We start from the raw sequence: 21,563 nt of genomic DNA on the forward strand, positions 1-21,563 counted from the left end.
TGTTCTTTCGCTGCTGTGCCACATGTTTCCAATAGCACATTCTTGGCCTGCATTTTTCTCTGGAGTGTGACACAGCTTTAGTATGTTGTAGATTATCCACTCTTGCTTCCAGTGCAGACAGCAGTGCTGCTAGCGGTGGGAGCACTGTACCGTGACTTGGCGGTTTGTTTAGGGTAGGCGTGTCTATTCGTGGACCTGGTTGTACCAACTTTGCGTAAGTTTAAATGTAGAGTAGTTGTTGCATAAGTGTTTAGTTAAGTGTTTTAACATAAGTTCAGATATGTATTGCTAAATCAAAACATGTACACATGAGTTAATAATATAATGTAATCCTCAAAAAAATATTTGCACCCAGATTTAAGTGTCCGATTGCAATGCAAAACTGATATGGACAAAACTTATTAAGATACACATACAGACGTAGTGTGTAATGTGTTTAATGCATTTATTTTTTTATATATATAATTACATTTAAAAAAAAAACATGTTCCCCTAGATTTAGCTAGTCCAATTGTCTCGCCCTTTCAGCTGCTACTCAGCTGTATATCCCCCTTCACTAGTGACACCACAACACAAAGATGGTGAGGACTAGCCACCGGCTTTTTTTTTTTTTCAACTGCTGCTGATGCATCAGCATCACAGCTCGCTCAGAGGAAAGTGTAGTGTCTCGGTTCTAATACATCAGCTCACAGACTCATCACCCTATAAGGGATGAGGGGAACAGCGCCATCTACCCACCCAGAGAGAGCAAGGCTAAATGTGCTTTCTCAGGGCTCTGGCAGCTGATGGCAAGGTGCATGAACAGAGATTCGAACCACTCTGTGTGTTTAATACATTTGTGACGCAACAATGCAGATGTCCCTTGTGCCCCCCATGGAGTTGTAAAAGTTCCTAATAGTATCTTTTTCTAATCCATCCAGTGTATCTTAAATATTCTCACACATTTCCAGCAAATTTCACACCAGCAATAGAGTATCTAAAAGTGTCTAAAAGCATCCCATATTTTCATAATCAGAAACAGGTCTGAAAATGCAGACAAGCATTGTCCTGTTGAAATAGCACACCAAGGTGTGTTTTTATAAACGGGTAGGGTCACTGGTTATACTACCTTATTAACATAACAATGTGCTGTCAAAATGCCTGTAATTTTACACCTACCCCTAAGTAAGCTTGTATGTAGTTTGGAGCTGTTTGAGTGGGGTGATATAGAAATATACAGGCTACATCCCTTAAATGCTCAAATATTTATAAAAATGTAGAGCTATTCTAGGACCTGTTTTCTCTTATAATATATTCATCTCATTTATTATCAACCAGTTTTCTGCTTGATGTTGCTGTTTCTGGCACATTTGCACAAAAATGAAAAAAAAAAAAAATCAGTCATTGTAAGGGAACATCAAGACAAATAAAAACATAAATATATCCACAAGTATTTTTTTGAAATATAGATACATACATTTTGGTTTAATAAATGTGTTTTCAAAACTTTTCTTTGCATAGAAAATGAGAAATCCATGTTGGCTGGCGTACTTGTTTGTATAGCATGTTGATTGACGGGTTTTACATTTGTTGTCATCATGTAGAAGCGGCAGTGTTTAACTCTGTACATCAGCCATTTCATTGTTACAATCAAGTACAGAGCCTGGTGATTTAATGTTATTTAGTGTTGTAACAGCATTGCTACTGTTGTTCAAATGTTAGCTCGATTATTTTTATTTTATGTTGAAATATGAATTCAGTCTCATAACAAGCACTTACGACCCCTCCACACAGAACTGACACCACCAATATAAATCTAAATCTAATTTGCGAATTTTTTAATCTGTTCTTTGGTTTACATTTAAATATTTATTCATAACTAAGGTCTTAGTATGACTTTACACACAACAAACATATGCAAAAGTGGTGCAAACCAGTCCTAACAGTTTGCTGAGAACCGTAAAATCCTGCTAAATTGAGTCAGGTTTGTTTGAGTAGGGGAAATCACCCTATTATGGAAGGCCAAACCTGGAGCCCCTCCATTTATGGCCTGACCTTCTGCTCTGGCACAAAAGGACACTTGCTGTTGACCTCACAAGCCCACCCCCCTGTGCCATTTCAACCTTTGGGTCAATCACTCCTCTCACTTCATTTTTCAAAAGGTAAGACAGGCCTGCATACCCATCTGGAGCCATTAAAATAAAAAAAAAACCCTGGGGTGAGAGTGTGAAAAGGGCACCTCCATCAGAAAGTGCCACTAAATCAAATGTTTAAATGGCGCGCTCCAGAGACCTGGGTTTTTCACAGTAGACTGTTACAGTTCTCACTGGTGGGAGAGTTTGTAATTAACAGGATGTGAATCCTTCCCCCTCCAACACCACCACAACCCCCCCCCCCCCCCAACCCCCTCCAGCCTCAGTGTTTGGAATGGGAGGGGGTGGTTATCAAAGTCAGATTAAGGCTATTGAGCTACCCCACACTCTGGCTTAGCCTCTCAGTAGGAGAATGGGGGCCTCTTGCAGCCTTTTGAAATCCATCCCCTGAGAATCTGACCAAATCTGGCAAACCAGCGGCAAAAGCCCCCAGAATAATATACTTGATACATTATTTCAACAACGCTAGGGTCGCGCCAGTTCACCAGAGTTCAAGCATGTTGAACTGGAAATTAGATAAAAAAAAGAACACAAGTAATTCAACAGAATTTCAATAAGATTCTACGACAAAATGCGTGTATAGTATTTTTATTAGACACTTTGTGGTTGCTTAAAGTGACAATATGTAAGTTTTGGGCATTTAGAGCTCTCTCTTTCGGGGATGTGAAGTTGCACTGAGCATGTGAAAGAGTACTATATTTTTAAGCATTGTGGTGCATTGTGGTGTGGTCTCATATATTACAGCAGATAAATCTGGCGATTTTAATGAAGACTCTAACACACTCTCTTTTAGCTTGCCAGCTGTCTTTAGTTCTTATTATGTGTTTCTTTGATTTACTGACGAGTGTATGACTTGCAGACGATGACAGAGTTGCCATTCTGAAAACGTAGACAGATATAAGGTCAATTTATTGAGCTGCTACACATATAGAAGTATAAGTTTGGTGTAATACATTTGTAACTCAACAGTGCAGATATCTCTGCACAGAGTTGTAGAGGTTCTTAAAGGTGTCCTGCGCTTATCCACCTTATGCAGCTCAAATTTTCTTACCCAGTTCCAGCAGAATTTGCAGTAGTGGTGGAGCGTTAATAGCATGTCCAACAGCATACCACATGTTTTTACAATCAGAAGTAGGTCTGGTGATCCAGCTCGGCCACGGAATAGCACCTGAGTCTTCAACCAAGCTCTTGAGATGGCAGCAGTATGTGGACAAGCAGTATCTCTGCTGGAATAACACACCAAAGTGTGTTTTTAGAAAAGGTAGGTTTACACAACAATGCACTGTCAAAGATTTAATGATTAAACGATTAGTGATGAGCAGATAAAGACAGAATTTGCTATTCTGATATCTCCATGTTCGCAGTAGCTCTTGTATCAGCAGCATTAGCAGCAATTTGCTTGTTCTGGCTGGGAAAACCTCCCAGACCTCTGCATTTTTAAAATGAAAGCATTTGACTTTGCAGAGATGATTAGAATATTATTAGAATATTTCATCCCCTCACCACTCAGGAATACTACTGAGTTTCCAACTGAAAAGAAAAAGTCTTATGGACTACAGCTTTAAGGTGTGGCTTTAAGATTTAAAACTAAGAACAAAACGTTTTGGGTTGAAGCACACAGTTAAGAAAATTTGATTCCGAGTGCATTTAATAAAATGACAAAGCAGCTAATAAATGTGTCATATTGATGTATCAGTAGGCTCTAAGCTACTGTGCTGGCGTAGATGGTAGCCAGATTTCCTTAGGCAACCCCTCTGGCATCTCTCTCTCTCTTTTGAATGATTCTTTCTTTTCTGAATGATTGGACATGTATCTCTTCCTCTGCTTTGGGATCCGGGGAAGCGCGTCCAAAATTGCCACCCCTCCTCTCTCCCCCAAAGCAGAAGCCTCAACAGAGTGCCTGTGCTTATAGCCTTCAGTTCTGCTTATATCCATAACACTTTCAAGAGGCTGAGCTGAGGAATTTAGCGAGCCGTAGCACTGCAGATGTCAGCTCAATGCTTTTGTCAGGAAGGCGGTGAATGCGAGAGCAGGAGGAGATGACACCTTCTAGAGAGCTTCGAGCCTGACACCAATCAAACTCCTTTTAGCGTCGTTGGGTTTTAGTTTTTTTTCTTTTCTTTTTTTTTTCTCTGAGAGCAAATCAGTCGGTGGTATTTATCTGCTAAGACCACAAGAACACCCACTGCTGTGGTGTTTTGACAGGATGTGTGTGTGTGTGTGTGCGTGCGCGCTTGTGGTTGTAAAAAGAAGATAGAATAAAAATGTTCCTGTGTATAAGAGCTTATATTTAGAGAACAAGTTTTTTTTTCATTCTTTTGCCAAAATCAAACAAAGTGGTATGTGTAAACTATTTGGATTGGACCCTCTTAAAACTCTCATCATGCTCTTCATCTCTTCAGCTAATCAAACTATAAGCAGTGGCCCAAAGATAAACTAAGCTGACCTGGACTAGAAACTCATGGCTTTTATTAACAGTTGCATTAAAAGCTGTGTTGAGAATAAACATGTAAATATTAATTTTTGGTGGTGGCACTGTGGGAAAATACTGTGTGAAACACTCAGAAGAAAGAATCTTTATCAAAATACACTGACATGCCAAAAGTCATGGGAGACCAGTATGTTCAGTGTTTCAGAATTTGATGGAGTGTGTGCCTTTTAAATGAGAATTCTGTTGCAAACTTGACTTTTGGTGTAGTAAAACATAAGTAGACTTGAATTATGTTGCAGCAAGGCCTGATAGTTGGTGGGGCGGTTAGAATTTTTCGATACTGGTTCAGATACAATACTTTGAAATCGATACTTTTTTTAAAATACTAACCAAAAAGTACAAAAAACGATAATTATTTTTACAGAACTTATTTATTTAACAGCTGACATGAGTAATATCATCCTCATACTGTCACCATACTTTTGGATATTGTTGGAAGACAGCGCAACAAGTGTGCGAATTGAGACTCTCCAGAGATTTCAGCACAGCGACGGGGTGTTGACCATGTGTCTGTGCTCGCTATCCTTTTCTGTGTCTCAGGGTGCCTTTGTGGTAGTTTTTACCTTGCTGTGCGCAAAGTATCAAAAATACTATTTAAACCTTTCTGTACCATGTACTACCAAGTCATTTTGGTTGGTACTTTTTTGGTATAAAATTTCAATACCTGGCCCTAATAGTGGGTATCAGAATTTAGCATTCGTCCATCCACACTGTCACATGTGTACTAGGAATTTGTCTTACCCTGCGTTCACACTGGAAAGCGACAAAGCAACAGGCGACCATTCATTTCCTATGGCAGGGCGCGATTTGTCGCCGCGACAAAGTGACGGAGCGACAAGCGACACGGAGCTGAATTTTTCTCAACTTTATGCAAATAACTATGACGCGGTGAAGCGACATTCTAACCCGATTGGCTTCTAGATTTTCTTTGGCCCAATCACAAACAAGGCGATCCAACGTCCTCAAGTTTCTGCTCTCTGAATTTCTAGTTTTTTTCCCTGTTCATTCTGTTGAATGGGGTGAACCCACGTCGATCTGCGGGAACGGCTGCATTTCCAGAGCAGTTAAATCACAGAAACGCCCAAGAGTCCAGCAAGTTTGGGACTTATAGCTGTAGAATAAAGTGGCCAAGCGATTCCTTTTTTGTGCGTTTTTTCTTGTCGGAGGCTGGTCCACGATAATTGGGCGTTGAGCATGACACGCCCACAAGCGACAAACGCTGGGTGATGCAAGCGACTCGACGCGTTCCAGTGTGAACGCAGGGTTAGAGTTACCAGCATTACCACCCACAGTGGACAGCAGCACAGTGTGTGGTAATGATTGTGACTTTCCCTGACTGGATAAAATTGTGCATGCGAAAAACGACAGGCAACTCTGGCAGAAATCACATATTAACATCCACATTCAATGCAAGAGAAATCCACATTTACACACATCCTGCAGTCAGTTCAGCATTCGTTAGCCTCCACGGGAATTTATGCTGAAGTCACAGGGCACATACTATCCTAGATCCTCTCCCATGACTTTTGGCATGTCCGTGTAAATACCACTGTGTGATAAGAGAGAAGGGAGTACTGAAGTGCATTTTTCTTCTATTGCAGGTTTTGTATGTGTCCAGTAAGAACCTTTTATTTGCTACAGATAGGGCTGGGAGTCTGTAATTTAGCCTGTCAGAAGCCTCTTGCCTCTCCAGGATTTCCACAACACCCCCCAATAAGCTCATTAGCTCCACAGCATTTTGCCAATCCCGTTGCAAGCATGGCTTCTTGCCTTTCAATACTTATTGACAGCCTTTAATTAACTAACTGGGTAAATGGGTAACTGGTAAGTGGTTATGTCCAGGGCAGTTTGCCAGCGTTATTTACTGGTGTAACTTTGTTGCTGGGCAAGAGTCAAGGATTACTATTTGCTAGATACCTGAAAAACAGTGTAAACTAGCTGAGCTGTTCCCAAGTTCTACAACTGATGGAAAAACCAGGAACAACTTCTAGTTCTGTGGAGCTTAATAGGTTCCTAGGCCTTTTTTTTATGGGTGTCAAATCCTATCCTCAAAGGGTCGATGTGGCTGCGGGGGGTCAGTCTTCAAACACCTGATCCGATGTGCTTCTGCTTGGCTGGAATAAAAACCTACAGCCAATCCGGCCCTTTGCAAGTAAGACTCGACACCCCTGTTTTTCTTTTTGTGATATTTGGGGGGGAAAATGAATAGTTAATAATAATTACTAACCTAATAATTAACAATGTGCAATAATTCATTGTCTGTGCTTTAAGTACAGAACACTTACAGGTAGGGCTAGACAAATCTTCAATATCAATATATATCACTATAGAAAATGTTGCGATAATAGTGATTTTTAGGTATTTCACTATCACTCAGTAACCCCCTCCCCCCTTTAAAAAAGATATATCACACAGCAAAAATGTAATCTATCTTACTACAGTACAGTACAGTTTCACCTATCAATTATTAGTTATCAGCCAGTTATCCAGTTTAAAAACAGTTAGCATTGCAAGCTAACATTAGCATTAGCTTGTTTACATGCATAACAACAGAATCTGGTCTTGGTCTTGTCTTTCCTGACCAAAGTCTTTATAGACAAGTCTGTTAACTCGTTTGCCATCTATCTTGTTAAATGGGAAGAGATTGATATACTGGTAAGTGAAGGTCAGAATATCATTTCTGAATATTTTTAAATCACTGATAAAATTTAAGAAAAACCTCATTAACAGTTTGTAGCGCTTGGTTTAATAATGATCTTTCATCATGCTATGGCTACTGCACTTGCGCAGATCTCCACATCACAGAGAGCCTGCTCCTGCCCCTACCCTGTTCTTTTCAGAACATGAAAGCTGACTGGCTGTTTGAGGTGAAGGGTGGGATTTCGTCTGTACGTAGACTTTGTCTAGAGCATTCCAAATCCAAATGCTCCCACTCATGTTTCAACCAGTGGCGTTTTCTTCTTTTTAAAAACGTCTCTGTTTGGACTCTGCTCTAGCAGTCTTGACTACAGCGCTACTACCAACATTAATGCGTGATGACGTACATCATATCGAAATCATAATTATTTCTAAACAACTGAAATTTAGGAATATATAGTGATCTAAATTTCACATATTTCTATTTTCTACACAGCGTGAGTTAATGCTGAACTTAACGAAGAGACTTTTGTTGTTGCAATGCGATTGTGGCTCAGTCTATATGATCAGCCACCGTTATGAATTGGAGCATTGGAAACCCTTTAGTGTTCATATTGATCTGTGGAGTTTAGTGCGTGTGGAAAACCACTTTATCCCATCTCCCGCTTTTGTTTTGTTTTGTTCTGTCCCCATGTGGCCAGGTGAGGACATCTAGAGTTCATGTTTTCCGTGACAGCTTTGCTCGGACAGCCTCTGTGGTCCTCTCTTCTTTGGTTCACACTGGCCTCTGGGTCGTATCGTTGGCGTCCACCCCCACCAACCCATGTGGAGTGTCTTGGACACAACCAGATTTGGAGCCCCGGGGGCTGCTGGGCGAGTTCTTTTCAGAATGTAGGTCGCCCGCATCTGCTCCCCAAGTGTTTGTTTGGCTTTGCCTGTCACCTTCCATTGCCGCATCTCGGCTAGCGGGGTCACGCTTGTGGCACGGCATTCATACTCTCTTCCTGGCTGCCATACGCTTCAGTGAGCAGCGATTCTCGAGGAACATGCATATGATGAGGTTCTAGGCCTTGTCCCGAAGTAGAGCATTGATTATTTATAGGTGGGGTGAAAGGCAGAGCATGTAGAGGCAGGGTTAAGACAAGGCTCGCTGTGGTGCTTGTTTATCAGCCACCTGCCAAACAAGCGCCGCTGGAACACTGGCATTTCTCCACTGTCATGACAAGGCGAATTAGATCCCGGGCGCTTCCTGCGGTGGAACTCCGCACCTTCCGTGAGAACGCTGAAGCTAAATTAGGCCTTTGAACATTGCGCAGTGTGCGTTGTGTACTTGTACGTTAAAAGCAGTGCAAACTATCTGGGTTGTTTAGTTATACCATGGGGGTGAAAAATACCAGTAGTTCTTCACGAAGGGCTGATGTGGCTGCAGGTTTTCGTTCTAAACAACCAGCAGCATACCCCTTTTTTTGGCCGCGGGACAGATATTTTCCAAGCCATTCCGTGGCGTGACACAAAAAAAAATTCTGTTTTGGACTAGTAGCTCTCCAGCCCAGAGGGTTGTTGAACCCAATTGCAGAACAGTTGCTCTCAAAGCCAGTAAACCCAAGAAGAAATAAAAAATAATAAAATATACACCGGGTGTAATAATTACTGTATTCTACATACCATGTTCACATGTTGCTTACCATGTACACATGTTGCTTATTTCTTGCATTCGCAGCTAACTGTTTTCCAGGCCTTGATATGCATCGCAGTAGAGCAGTGACTTGATAGGCCCTGAATGGGTGACATAGTAAGCTGACCTCCCTTTGCTCTGGATGGCCAGTAGCAAAGCTCCTCTCCACCACTCAGCCTAACCCCCTAACACCCCTGAGGATTCAGACACATGTGCATTAGCTTAATGACATGTTGCCATAGTAACCCCCCCGAACAACAGCCTCCGAGGGACCAGGCCCCCTATGCTCCCATCAGCAGAGCCAAACTAACAGAAAGTGATTGCTTCCTCCGTCCCCCTCCAGGGCCACTCATGACACTGCAAACAGCGCCGGGGTGCAGCTGTGGACTCGTAAAGACTAGTAAGTTGGTGTTAAGCTTCCCCCTCAGCACAGGACCGGCCGTGCTTTGCTCCTTTGTTGTGCCCTTTTGTCTCAGCTGTATATTTTACACCCACTCACTAAGCTGCCTCATATTTCTTCCACAGCTACCGAGCTCAGAGTCAACACATGGACTTTCAGCGCTCTAGCCGTCACCCCGGTGTCAATAGATAGGAATGTGTCGTTTTGTGCCAGTCACTCTCGGCGTCAATGGAAGAAACTTGAAGCCTTGAAAACTTACATGAAGTCCTTTTCTGTTTCAGAGGGCCACATGAAGAAGCACAGTCCACAGACGGCACAGAATCTACTTCAGGAGGAGGTAGCACGTGCTGAGGAGCAGTCTGAGGTAAATCTAATTTAGCCTTTCCCTGTTAATGTTCTCTCTAATCTGTCCATAATCAGATTATAAAAGATTTTTGCAATTGTGTAATAGAGGTGTGCAATATTGTATCGTACACAACAACATTTTTGAGTATCATGAACAATATTATACCTTGAAATACCTCTTATCACATCAGGGTACAACTTTTCACAAAAGAAAAATTCACAGTGTTCTCATTTCCCTCTAGAGACAGGTTATGTCTATCTAGTATCATTTATTTTACTTAAATCCTGGATATATGGAGATATTTGGAGTGCATTATTAGTATCATCATGACATATCATTATTGACTTCTGTTATGAATCTGATACAATTATTGTATTTTTTAATATCTCGCAAAAATACCTTAAAATTTTATGATATCATTTTAGGACCAATCATCGCCCAAACCTATTGGGTATTAATTAAAATAATCATGTAAACGACATATTCTGATATATATTCTTAGATCGTAGAAAAGCCCAAAAATCTGAACAAGGTGTATATCGACCTATAACGATAAAGTCTGAGTCGTCAAGTGCACTATGATTCGAGGGTTGTCAGTTTAAATCCCACTGCCGATCATCCTGCTTGTCCTCAGCAGCCAGAGTCTGAGAGAGCACAATTGTCTTTGCTCTCTCTGGAGTGGGTAAATGTTGCCCTCTTCACATGTCACTCTGAGTGTGATGTTGGTAAGTTATTATATCAGAACTGCAGAACTTTCCTCTGAGCTTGCTGGTTACCAAGTGATGATAAATCGAATAGCGGCAGTTTAAGAAGAGGCAGTGTTTATAAATTGGAGACAAAACATTTTCAGCGCAATGCTTAAAGAAAGGGATTTAAATAATCTTCATTTTTTTTATCAGACATGTGTTCATATTGCGGCTGTGGCATAAAATTTAACCCAATCGGTTTAACCCAATTATTCTTTAAGTTTTTGGCTGCTTGCAAAGCAACCTGTGTAAATGTATGTAAACATGTTAATCAGATAACTGACAAACTGGGATGTCCTTCAGCATTCTGATAATAATAACGTACAAGTACATGTGAACACACTTGCTGAGTAATGCTGCAGTGGTCTGTGCATGTTATTTGTTCAGAAGAAAAATCAAACACCCAGCAGATCTCTTGTTACACTTGCAAGAAAAAAAGCCACTTCAGACATATTGTTCACAAGCAATAGTACCAAAATCACTCCTTTTAGTGTTCTTACTGGCAGCGCCTGGAGGAACAATCACATGCTGGTAAACTCAGCCGAGTGGAATTAAACTTGAAAGGGCTTGAAAAGAAAAAGCACTTGTGCTGAGAGGCTACGCTTTTCTGGGCTACCTAAGAAAACATGCTCTGAAAAGAGCCTGTTTGTGTTCTTTATTGTACGGTAAAAGCCCCGCAAATAAGACTAGGGAAGGGTCTATTCAGCTCCTGGACTCCTGAATTCTGAGGAGTGAAGAACGGTCACAAAATTGATAGCTAGGCCAAGTAATGAAGTGACTGATCTTGTGTCAAAATGAACCCCCTGAAAGTTCTCTTATTTTACAACTGCTTCCTTAACCAACAAGCCCACATATCTGATTAAGAACAGTGCATTCTCCACGGCCTGTTGGCCTGTCATGGCAATGTGCAACGTGTCGGTCACTCTATAGGCGGCAATAGCATTCCTTATGAAATGTTCCATCTCCTTACACTGTGAAACCCTCCGGTCACAACATAGAGGAGTGCAGTGTGAGCATTTGAAATGCAATTACTGTAAATATAATGCTGTTATGGTGACCATAATTCACTAATGGACTGGATAAAGGCACATAATGGGTATGGTGTAACTTAATAGTGTCATAGCAGATTTTTGCTGAGCAGTCTGAGAAATGTGTGCCTACTTCTGTTCACGTGATCTTCACTTGTGAGGCACAGCATTAAGACGACTTTTCAGTAAATAAAAATAAATTAAGTATACTGATGCTCTTTCCTCGTGCCAACAGAACTCATTGAAAGTCTATTCCTTAAGGTCTTTAATGGTGCTCAATGGTGCCTGGAGCCAAGAAAGTTCAGCAGTCCAGTTAGCTAGGAGGAGAAACTGCCATAGAGGATCAGACTGTTGTTCTAAAACATCTCAGCAGTCCATGTGGCTTTAAAGAAAACACCAGACTTTTCGGACAAGGCAATCTTCTTCCATTCAAAATCCAATCCAGATGCTTGTTTGCCACTTATAGGCGCTTTTCATTGTAGACCAGGGCTAGCATGGTCACTCTGATCATTCTGCCGTTCCACAGCCTGTACGTACAGACTTACATTTGTTGGAAGCGTATAAAAGAGAGCCATTGTTGACCTTCTGGGTCAGTGAGGACAATATGTTGGGTTTCCAAGGCTCAGTTTGTGGTTGGCCCCTCCTTGTCCAGACCACATTCTGTATGTATTCACCAATAAGAGCACCCAGACCAAGAGATTGGCCGTTTTGGAAATGCTTTGACTGGCAGTTGTCTGGCCCTAATGATTTGGCCTTTGTCAGAGTCACTCAGGTCTTCACCCCTGTTGATTTTTCCCACAGCCAACACATCCAACAACTACCAGAACCTCCTGTTCAGTTACTGTCGTATAACATATTTGTCCCTTGACAGGTCTCAGTGAAACAAGATAATTACTGTTTACCTCACCTGTCAGTGGTTTTAGAGTTACAGCTGAATGATCTATAACTGAATTTGAAGCCAGCCTTATTATTGTGAATCAAATTAACAGGCTTTTATCCATTAGCTCATGCTCTTCCACCAAATCTATTCAAATCAAATTTAGGAAATGTGACCAGTCAGTAAGGGTTACATACAACATACGTTGTCAGTCAAACGTTTGCTCACACTATATTTATTATACAGTTAAAAAAAAAAAAAAAAAAAAAAAAAAAAACACTTAAAATACCATGTTTTGGCATATTTAATAGGACAGTTTCTAGTTATTTACTGATTTCTACATAGTGTAAAACTAAAAAGCATAAACTGTGCTTTGTAGAAGCTACAATATAGTTATTTTTATCCCATTTCCAATTAAGAAAATAAACAGTAACATTCATAAGTAATCCTGTGTAGAGAACATGTACTCATTTTAAGTTATTTGAGCATGTGACTGATTTTCTTAATCTTAAGGACATTTTGTCATAAAAGTAAATGCATAAAAACTAAAATATATAACACAAGATTTCTGTGTATGTGTTGTATTTACATATAGATTGGCTATTTTGAAAAAAAAAAAAAAAAATATATATATATATATATATATATATATATATATATATATATATATATTGTTTGAGTGTTTGGTCATTGTATATGAAATCTGCATAATATCATCGTTATTGCAGTGTGTGCATGTGCGTGCACAACAGAGCCACATCAGAGTAGGTGCATTGCCACATATGTGGAACATATCATGCTAGATAGGAAAGGAGAATCTTCATTGCTCTCATTTTCTATGAGATGTCCATTAAATTGATTAGAACTTACCAGTACAATTAATTTATTTATTTTTCGTTCCTCAATACACAAAGATCATTATTATATTATAATAAAGTATGGATTCAGTCCTTGGAAAATCGAGCGAAATAAAATTGTGCTATTACAATATATATTACAGTGAAAAATAGCAACAATAAAGAGACAGTTATATATTAAATACTGTACATGTTTGGTTATCCATTTTGACAATTCTAATAAAACTTGGTTTTAATATTCCAGTATATAATGAAGAAAGAAACTATTTTGTGACTATTAGGGACTGTTTCCAATATTGTGCTTTTCTACTTACTATCTTACACCCTGCACAAGGCGCATTGCGATGTTCATTGCTATCTTACATCCTGTAACAGTCTATTTTCACGTCTTCTGCCTGCGTCACTTAAATAGCAAAGGTGCTTGTAAATATATATACGCCGATGAGCAAGGTGGTATGGAAATTAGGTGTGTTCAGGTAAAATTCTGGCATATTGATATCTTGGCAACGGAAAACGGAAGTGCACCACTGACTGAAACCATTCTAGACTGAAACCAACCTAGACAACAGTAAGACGTTCATTGCTATCTTGACATGCCCTAAATCTAGCTGTTGACTGCCTATAGAATGCTAAATAGGACGCTCAGTATTCTCACGTCTTTTGATCCATGTTTAAATAAAGATAAATGATGACTAAATCCAGTTGTTGTATGATTGACTAATTTAAACTTTAAGCTGGAGGAGGATGGAGCATGATGGAAAGGTATAGAACTATTTTTTTTGTTTGTTTTTTTTTTGCTTATTGTTTTATATTACATTAGACATAGTAATCGAATGGCTGTTCTCCACAATACATCACAAGTATAAACATATTACTGTTCATTTAACTGTGGACACCATGTGTTCAATATTAAAAGCCTCAGTAAGTAAGTATCATCTGTTAACATTGTTCTCTGCTTGATGTTTTGACCTGGGGGATTCCGACTGTGTGCAGCTGGAGTGGTCTATATGTAACGTAGATGACGCCCATCCCCCCATATGTTTCCGGGCTGTCAGCTCTATTCCCTGGACCTTTGTTCCCGCATCTGACGAATCGACTCGGGTCCGCACCCAATTAATTGAGGGTTTGCGCCTTAAGGTCATAAATAAGAGTCATGCCTTTCACCCCACGCAGACCTGATCGATAGCTCAGTGGCATTGAGTCGTTAGTTCGTTCTGGTCTGATTAATGGCTGGACCCAGTGGACAGCCCCAGTGCGCTGGTGCTGCTCTCAGCCAGGTATAAACAGTCCTGCTACAGTGGAAAACGACTGTGTGACCCATTTGTTTATTGCTGGCGTTAAAGCCATCGATTTCCCCACACAAACTGAACAACGCATTAGTGCCACTGTGCTGTGCCAGATGTGCTTAGATAAACTATGCATTAATATCATATAGAAGCATGAAAATCAGCAGGGCATAGTTAAATCATTGTATTGTGGTATATCATCACTGTCCAATGAAAAACAAATATCTCTATTTTTTGTTAATTTTCAGTTTACTGCATAATTTGAACATACAAACTTAATGTCCCTTAAATTGAGTCAAATTTTCTTGATGATTGAACCAAAAGAAATGATGAAAAATGACCTGAAATAAACTCTTTTTCATTGACTTCCATTAAAATTAAGGACAGTTTTATCCCTGTTTTGGAGAAGCATGTTTTTCATTAGACAGCAACAATATAAAAGTGAATTTTTTGCCACAGTAATTTTGTAAAATTGTATTGATATCTTCATAAGCTATGCAAATCATATTTGGCACTTAAATGCTTAAACCTCCAGATTATAGCTACACATATTCTGCTCATATTCTGTATTGTGTTTATATCGATAAGTATTACATTGACAATATAATTTTATATAATATATTAAAACACTATTATACTGCTGTTCTCTCTTTTTTTGGACCTTTATTTAGAAAACCCAGATGAATTCCTCTGGAACTGTTGTGGTATTTCATATTGTTCTGAATATATAATTAACTATATCTTTAATTCACAGGTATTGTACAGGTACAAAGATACAAAGTTATTATTGAAATAATGACTTGTTGGATACTTAAATTGACCTAAATTACACTTTGGGGATCATTTTTATGTATAGTATACCAGTATATATTACAGAAAAAAAATGAAAGACTATTTTATCCAACCCCAATGTGTATATTTCTTTTTTCCCCCATACATTTCTGACTGTTTTGCAATAAAAAAAAAACACTCAAATACGTCATTCCCAAGTATGTGGTTCTTCTTCAAAAACCTACTGAAGTTAAAACAGGACTGTAATAAGTGTAAAAAAAAAGTATATTGTATACTTGTGTGCTGTAATCAGGACACATGTATGTGGAATACACTATTCTGAGTCTTTGCAATATTAAAAAAAGCGATGTTTAAATTACAGCTACTGACAAAAAACATCATACAAGAACAAAGAAGGGAATGTTCAAAGTAGAAATATTTAGTGTCTCTATACAATATACTTTACTGTTTTACTGGCAGGCTATCGCAGATGTGTTTTCTATGAGCTAAAAGCACAGTCCTGCTTTACCTGACAAACACTGTGATTAACTGTGTTCCAGTGTTTATATTAAAGAGCTGTGACAGGACACAGAGCACACACGACAAGAATCTGTAACTTTTATGTGGGTCTTCTGGTGCATTTACTAAAAAAGTGTTCTGCTCAGAGATTGTGAGAGCAGCAGCGGAGTGAACCGATGAAAAAAGCAAAGAATAGAGAATCGAATTTGAGAATTTTGGAACTTTAAAAAAAAGATTTTTTCCAAACAAATGTTCGATATTAGCAGAAGGACTGCTTTAATCAAGTGTGAATGAAGGGAAACTATAGCAGCTTTATGAAGACGATTCAGATGATTCTTCAAATCTGATAAAAATGAATTATAATTAATTATTTTATCATTATTACAGCCTGCTTAAGCAAGGAAATAATTGCAAAAAAACAAGATACAACCCCCACAAATAATGTGGGGATAAGAAGGTAGACTGGGAGGTACAGTAAAGAGATTGAGTTCAACGGATGGTCGTGACCCATCTGCATTTAAAGGTTAATACTACAGGCAATTTATGCTCTGAGCTGTAAATTTATAATGATGTAATTAAATAATAATAATAAGATGATTGGACAGCTGACTTAATCAGATGTGATTTTAAGAAACACACTTCCGTTGTGTGGGCAGGTGGCAGAAGCCAATGAGGGTTGGGGTCTAGGGGTAGCCAGGGGCAATTCCTTAATAGAGGTTATATTGTTTTTTTTTATTCAGGGTGGAAATCTGGGGGAGTGGGTTAGTGCAGACGCTACTGTCGTCAATAATTCAGGTGCCCCATCCTGGGGTAGGTGGGGTCCTGCCACCTGCTCCTTAGATACATTAAGATCATGATAAATTTATACATGCCCCATACTCAGTCATCTGTCTCATTTGTACAGACATGTTAAGTGTAGTCAGTCTAGGTCAGGAAGTCTGGGAGTGTCCCAATACAAGTACTGGATACAAACAATGACTGAATGACAAAGCAATGTATTGGCTACAAGCAGGGTGTGAATTATGCAGTGATGGTTTGCTGTTGGACAGATGGCTAATTCTAGGCATTCATACACAGCTTTTAAACTGGAATGTCTGGGTTTAAAATGTGTTTTTTATTTATTATGTTTATTATTACTCACAGAATGAGAGGACAAAAAAATATGCCTTAGATATGAAAAGATAAGAGAGTTAAAATGTCCTTAAATAAGTGCAAAAGCTAGGAAGATAAGTTGACTAGCTAAGCTAGATAACCAGCATCATACAATATATGTCTACATGTATTGTACCAAAAAACAACCCCTCTAATAAATAGTATCAACTACTTTAACCCTTTCAGACCCTACACTCATTACAATGGACAGCATGTGTTTTCTTTTTTTATGTTTTGTTGTACATAATGCTAATTAAAGACTAATGTCCATCAAAATGGTACATGAGGTGAACAAAATTGTATTCTCACCCAAAAGAGCAATTGTTAAAATAGATAAATATAAGACAAAATAAAATAGAATACAATAGGTAGAAATAAATACACAAAATGGGGAGAGTAGGCAAGTAGCAGCAACATGATGTCCAGAAGGCAATTTTGCTATAGCAGCTATAGCATCATGATAGTCTGGGCATGGCAGCACTAGAGACAACGAGGCGAAGTAAAAGCTATTTTTTTTTTACTAATTTTGTAATTTAGAACATTTATGGTAACATTTTTGCTTATGGATGATTTGTGAAGTAAAAATGTCAACAATATCAAATCTAAAATAAGAATGTTAAACAAAGGCATTCAATGCAATAGACATTAAAAAAAGCAATAAAATATTTTAGTTAATTTTTATACAGATTTCTCTTTAGACTATTAGAGTCTAATTTTGTGTGCACTGCAGACAGAAAGCAGTATTCTTATATTTTTCTCTGCCACACATCTAAAATGTCTGGCTGTGAAAAGTCAAATGTAAAATTCATAACAAAAAACTTAAACAGCACAGCTGAAATCTGCAACATCTCATCCAAATGAGCTGACCAAAAAGAATTACATTCAGATTAACTTAAAATTGATTTAAAACAAAATGTTGTCTAGTTAATAGTGAATACATCATCAGCCTGACAGTCTAGTCCAAAACATACATGAAAGAAAATAAATACTTTTCCATATATTTTTTTTGATGGACCTTTGATGGCTTTTCTTAATCTTTTTTTTTTTTTTTTTATGAAATCATCCTCTGTGCATGTATTAAACAATGTATTCTAAAAAATTGTCATGTCTGCTTTATGTCTTTCTGCTATTGTGGGAATTAATCGTCCCCAACTTTTAACTGGAATTATGTGGTTTTGTTGTTAAAGTGCTCAAAATAGCCGAAACCCGTTTTGGAACAGGATGAGTCAGGCGCTCAGGATATGTGAGCGCTAAATGCTTGTGAATCCTGTTTGACTTCCCGCTCTCTGAAACCTGTTTTGTTTGCCGCTTGGGTTTCCACAGGAGCTTCTGGAGAGATTCATGGAGGGCCAGGTCCCACTGGAGGGCTTCCTGGACTCCTTCCAGAGCTTCAGGAAGACGTACCATATCCGCCGTGCGCAGGCCGAGAAGATCCAAGAGCTCAACCGGCCTGAGCGGAAGCAGAGGAAGCGCTTGGAAGAGGAGGAGGTGCGGAAGAAGGAGGAGGTGCCAAAGGAACCCCGTCCCAATGGAATCACTGCCCACGGCCCGCCTCGTGTCTTCCAGCTCCGATACGGCCTCACGCCGGCCATCCTAGTGCCGCTGAACTCGTCTTCAGCCGTCACCTCTTCCGCTAGCTTGTCTCCTCTGGACTCGTGCTCAGGCCCCCCCCAGGCTTCGGGGCCTAGCGCTCCTCACTCCTGCCCCGGGCAGCCTGTAGGCCTGAGGGTGATAGGACAGTTGCCGGGCTGGCCGACCAGACCGGTCCGGTTACAGCAGCTGTACAGGCCCAGCCCGCACCAGCACGAACCTCCGTACCGATAACGTCTAAACACTGTGGATTTGACATGAGGAAAACAAACCCAAGGTCATGAGTGAAGGCCTTTTTAAGCTTTGGGTCGATGTAAAAATATCTGTGATCACCACAAAAGCCAATTTCATATGTTGAAAAGGGAAAAGATTGGAAAGCCATAAAATGTTTCGTCTTTGTCGTGAACAAGCCTGTCGAATACACAGCTCCAGAGGGGTATTACACAAAGCAAAGAAGGATTTTTGTATTAGCCAGTGGCCACTTTATTGGAAACTCTTACCTTCCAGCTCCATTTTACTATGGTCCAATTCTCCAGCCCATTTGCTGATGCACATCTTTTCATCAGAGGTGCTCTTGGCTGCATATTTTTTGGTGGTGGACCAACACTGTTGGCTGATACACTGATGTATACCAGCACCACACATGCTACCATGTGTCATGTCACTGCTGTTTAAAATGTTCCATCTGTTCCAGCAGACAATCTAAGGTCAACAACAGTTCTGTGGTCAGAAACTGATGAATGGGATATGTTATTCTGTTATTTAAAAAAAGTCCTTTAAAAAGGTATAAAAGGTATAAAAACATGACTAGACCTGTCACAATTATATTTTGCTGTCTCAAAAATAATTGTGATACATTTTATTGTGATCTATTTTTTTAAGACCATTATAGATAATACCTCTAATGAAGCTAATGGTAATAAAAAGCATTATAATACATTTATACATTACATTTTAGGAGCAGTTAACTTTTTAAGATCAAGAATATTCAGGCATTAGAATTGAAAATGTTTAAATATTCAGCATAAATAATACAAAACCACAGTTTAAAAACAGGCTCAAAATATCTGCGCAGTCACACACAATGGCCAATATTGAGGTCAGCAAAAAGTATTTAGTTTATATTCATTTATATTTAAGCAATAATTCACGAGAGGGAGTGCTATAACCTGTAATATTGGCACTGCTGTGCTGCGGTCATAGGCACGAGGCCACATGCACAAACCTTAATTGTATTATTGTGATTATACCACAGTTCCATATCACTGTTTATTAAAAGATTTTGAGTTAAAGAGGACTAGAAAATAAGATCTGTTTGGTTATTAAAAAAAACTCAGTTTGTAGCTGCAGTGTTTGGCTTGTAAGCGCTGCATGGTTGCTAGGTTACCTGTATGTGGCGGAGTAATACATGGAGAGCTTCGGTTACAGTGCATTAACGGCTGATAACAGCACTCATAGAACGCCTCTCAGCCAATCACATTGCAGGGTCGAAACTAACGGTGGTATAATGTACAATAGGTTGCATAAAAATAAAATAATTGTGACAGGCCTAACCATGACAATTCCAAAAAAACATTTAAATGCTTAAATACTAACTTTTTAATGTGTGGTCCATGGATTGGTGATAAACATTAAATAGATGGTTCTCTGATTTACCAAACAGTGCCTGTGTCCCAATTGTGAACTACACACTAATACTAGTGTAAGGTATAGACTATATACTAATCTTAACAGTGCAGGTTTGGCAAGTTAGTACACAAACTATTATTGTATTAATTTTGTATTGTGGGAAACAGACTACTTCTGAGTATGTTGTTTTGTTGATATTTTAGTATACTCAGCTCTCACATTTGTATCTATACTATATGTTACATATTTACAAACTAAGAAGTACTAGTAATTAGCATGCATTTGGGACACATCCATTGTTTCACTACCGTTCTAAGTCAAAGAACCACTATCCAGTGATCCTTTTTGTATAATTGGAGCGTAGAGGACAGCTGATAAATCTTGCATGACAGCAGATGGGCTGACAGCTGTAACTGTACACCTCTATAGAAGACATAAGGTAAACGGGCGTGGTAAAGGTAAGGGTTTCTGATGAAGCAGGTGAGGAGCGTAAACTTGACCAAAAGTCAAGCTTGTCCATTAGGAGGACAGGTCAGAAGGACTATGCCTATTCTTACTTTGGGCTCATTTTGGGTTATCCAGCCACAGTAAGAGAACATGCTTTATGAAATACCCAGAAGGATGTATAATGTTGTTGTTGCTTGTTTTTTTTTGGTTTTATTTTTTTTTTTTATGTGTGTGTCCCTTTGTGGGCGTTTTGCAGATTCCGTGCTGCTGCTTTTGTGAGGGAAGAGAAGAATTGTTGAGACACTGCTTTCTGACTGGAAGGACTTGTTATATTTGCCATTGATAATCTGAAATGCCAGGCTCGTGATATGCCTTCTTGTAATGGTGACGATGATCAATAAAGTCCAATTATGATGTTTATTATAAATAAATATTGGAGCCATTATGAAACTCTCTTAAATCTTTGATCCTCTGATTATTTTTTTTTTTAAGAAAAAAATTCCTTCTCTGGTGGAAACAACTGGAATAACTGTAAGCATTATAATCCTAAACAGAAGAACCCCAACCAGTTAGGGGTGGGAAAATATATATTGATATATCATATCATATATTCTCATCATATCATATTGCTACACAACATCAACTACTATAATTTTCACTGAAACATAAAAGTAAACTCCTTAAGACTTGCCCTCTAATTTAAATTACTAAAGTCTCTGCTATATTAATCGACATAGTGGCACCAATAAAGGGAATAATGTAAACTTGCGGTGAAGAACATTGGTTGTCAAATATATATATACATAATTCCTGGTATTTCATTATTAAGGAGTATTTTATCCTTTTCAGTAACACAGATGCCATGAAGTATCATAGAGAATTGTCTTGTGATATATTGATATTAGTATTTTTATTCATCTTATCGTGAGATGCCCTGTGATTCCCATCTCTAGTCACAAGTACTTTTTTTATTGGATGAT

At 39.0% G+C, this 21,563-nt stretch overlaps 1 protein-coding gene across 1 annotated transcript in view; it reads left to right on the forward strand.

Moving 5' to 3' along the window:
• The window catches only part of vps37d (VPS37D subunit of ESCRT-I), a 42,646-nt gene extending 21,603 nt beyond the window's left edge, over positions 1-21,043 (forward strand). Inside the window, exons 3-4 of the mRNA XM_007245259.4 lie at positions 9,617-9,699; positions 18,241-21,043. Of these exons, the coding sequence (XP_007245321.1) occupies positions 9,617-9,699; positions 18,241-18,741 (584 nt within the window). The 3' untranslated portion in view covers positions 18,742-21,043. The remainder of the gene's footprint in view (positions 1-9,616; positions 9,700-18,240) is intronic.
• Positions 21,044-21,563: the final 520 nt, after the last annotated feature.

The sequence above is a fragment of the Astyanax mexicanus genome, chromosome 1 (assembly GCF_023375975.1).
Source record: "Astyanax mexicanus isolate ESR-SI-001 chromosome 1, AstMex3_surface, whole genome shotgun sequence".
Taxonomy (NCBI): Eukaryota; Metazoa; Chordata; class Actinopteri; order Characiformes; family Acestrorhamphidae; genus Astyanax; species Astyanax mexicanus.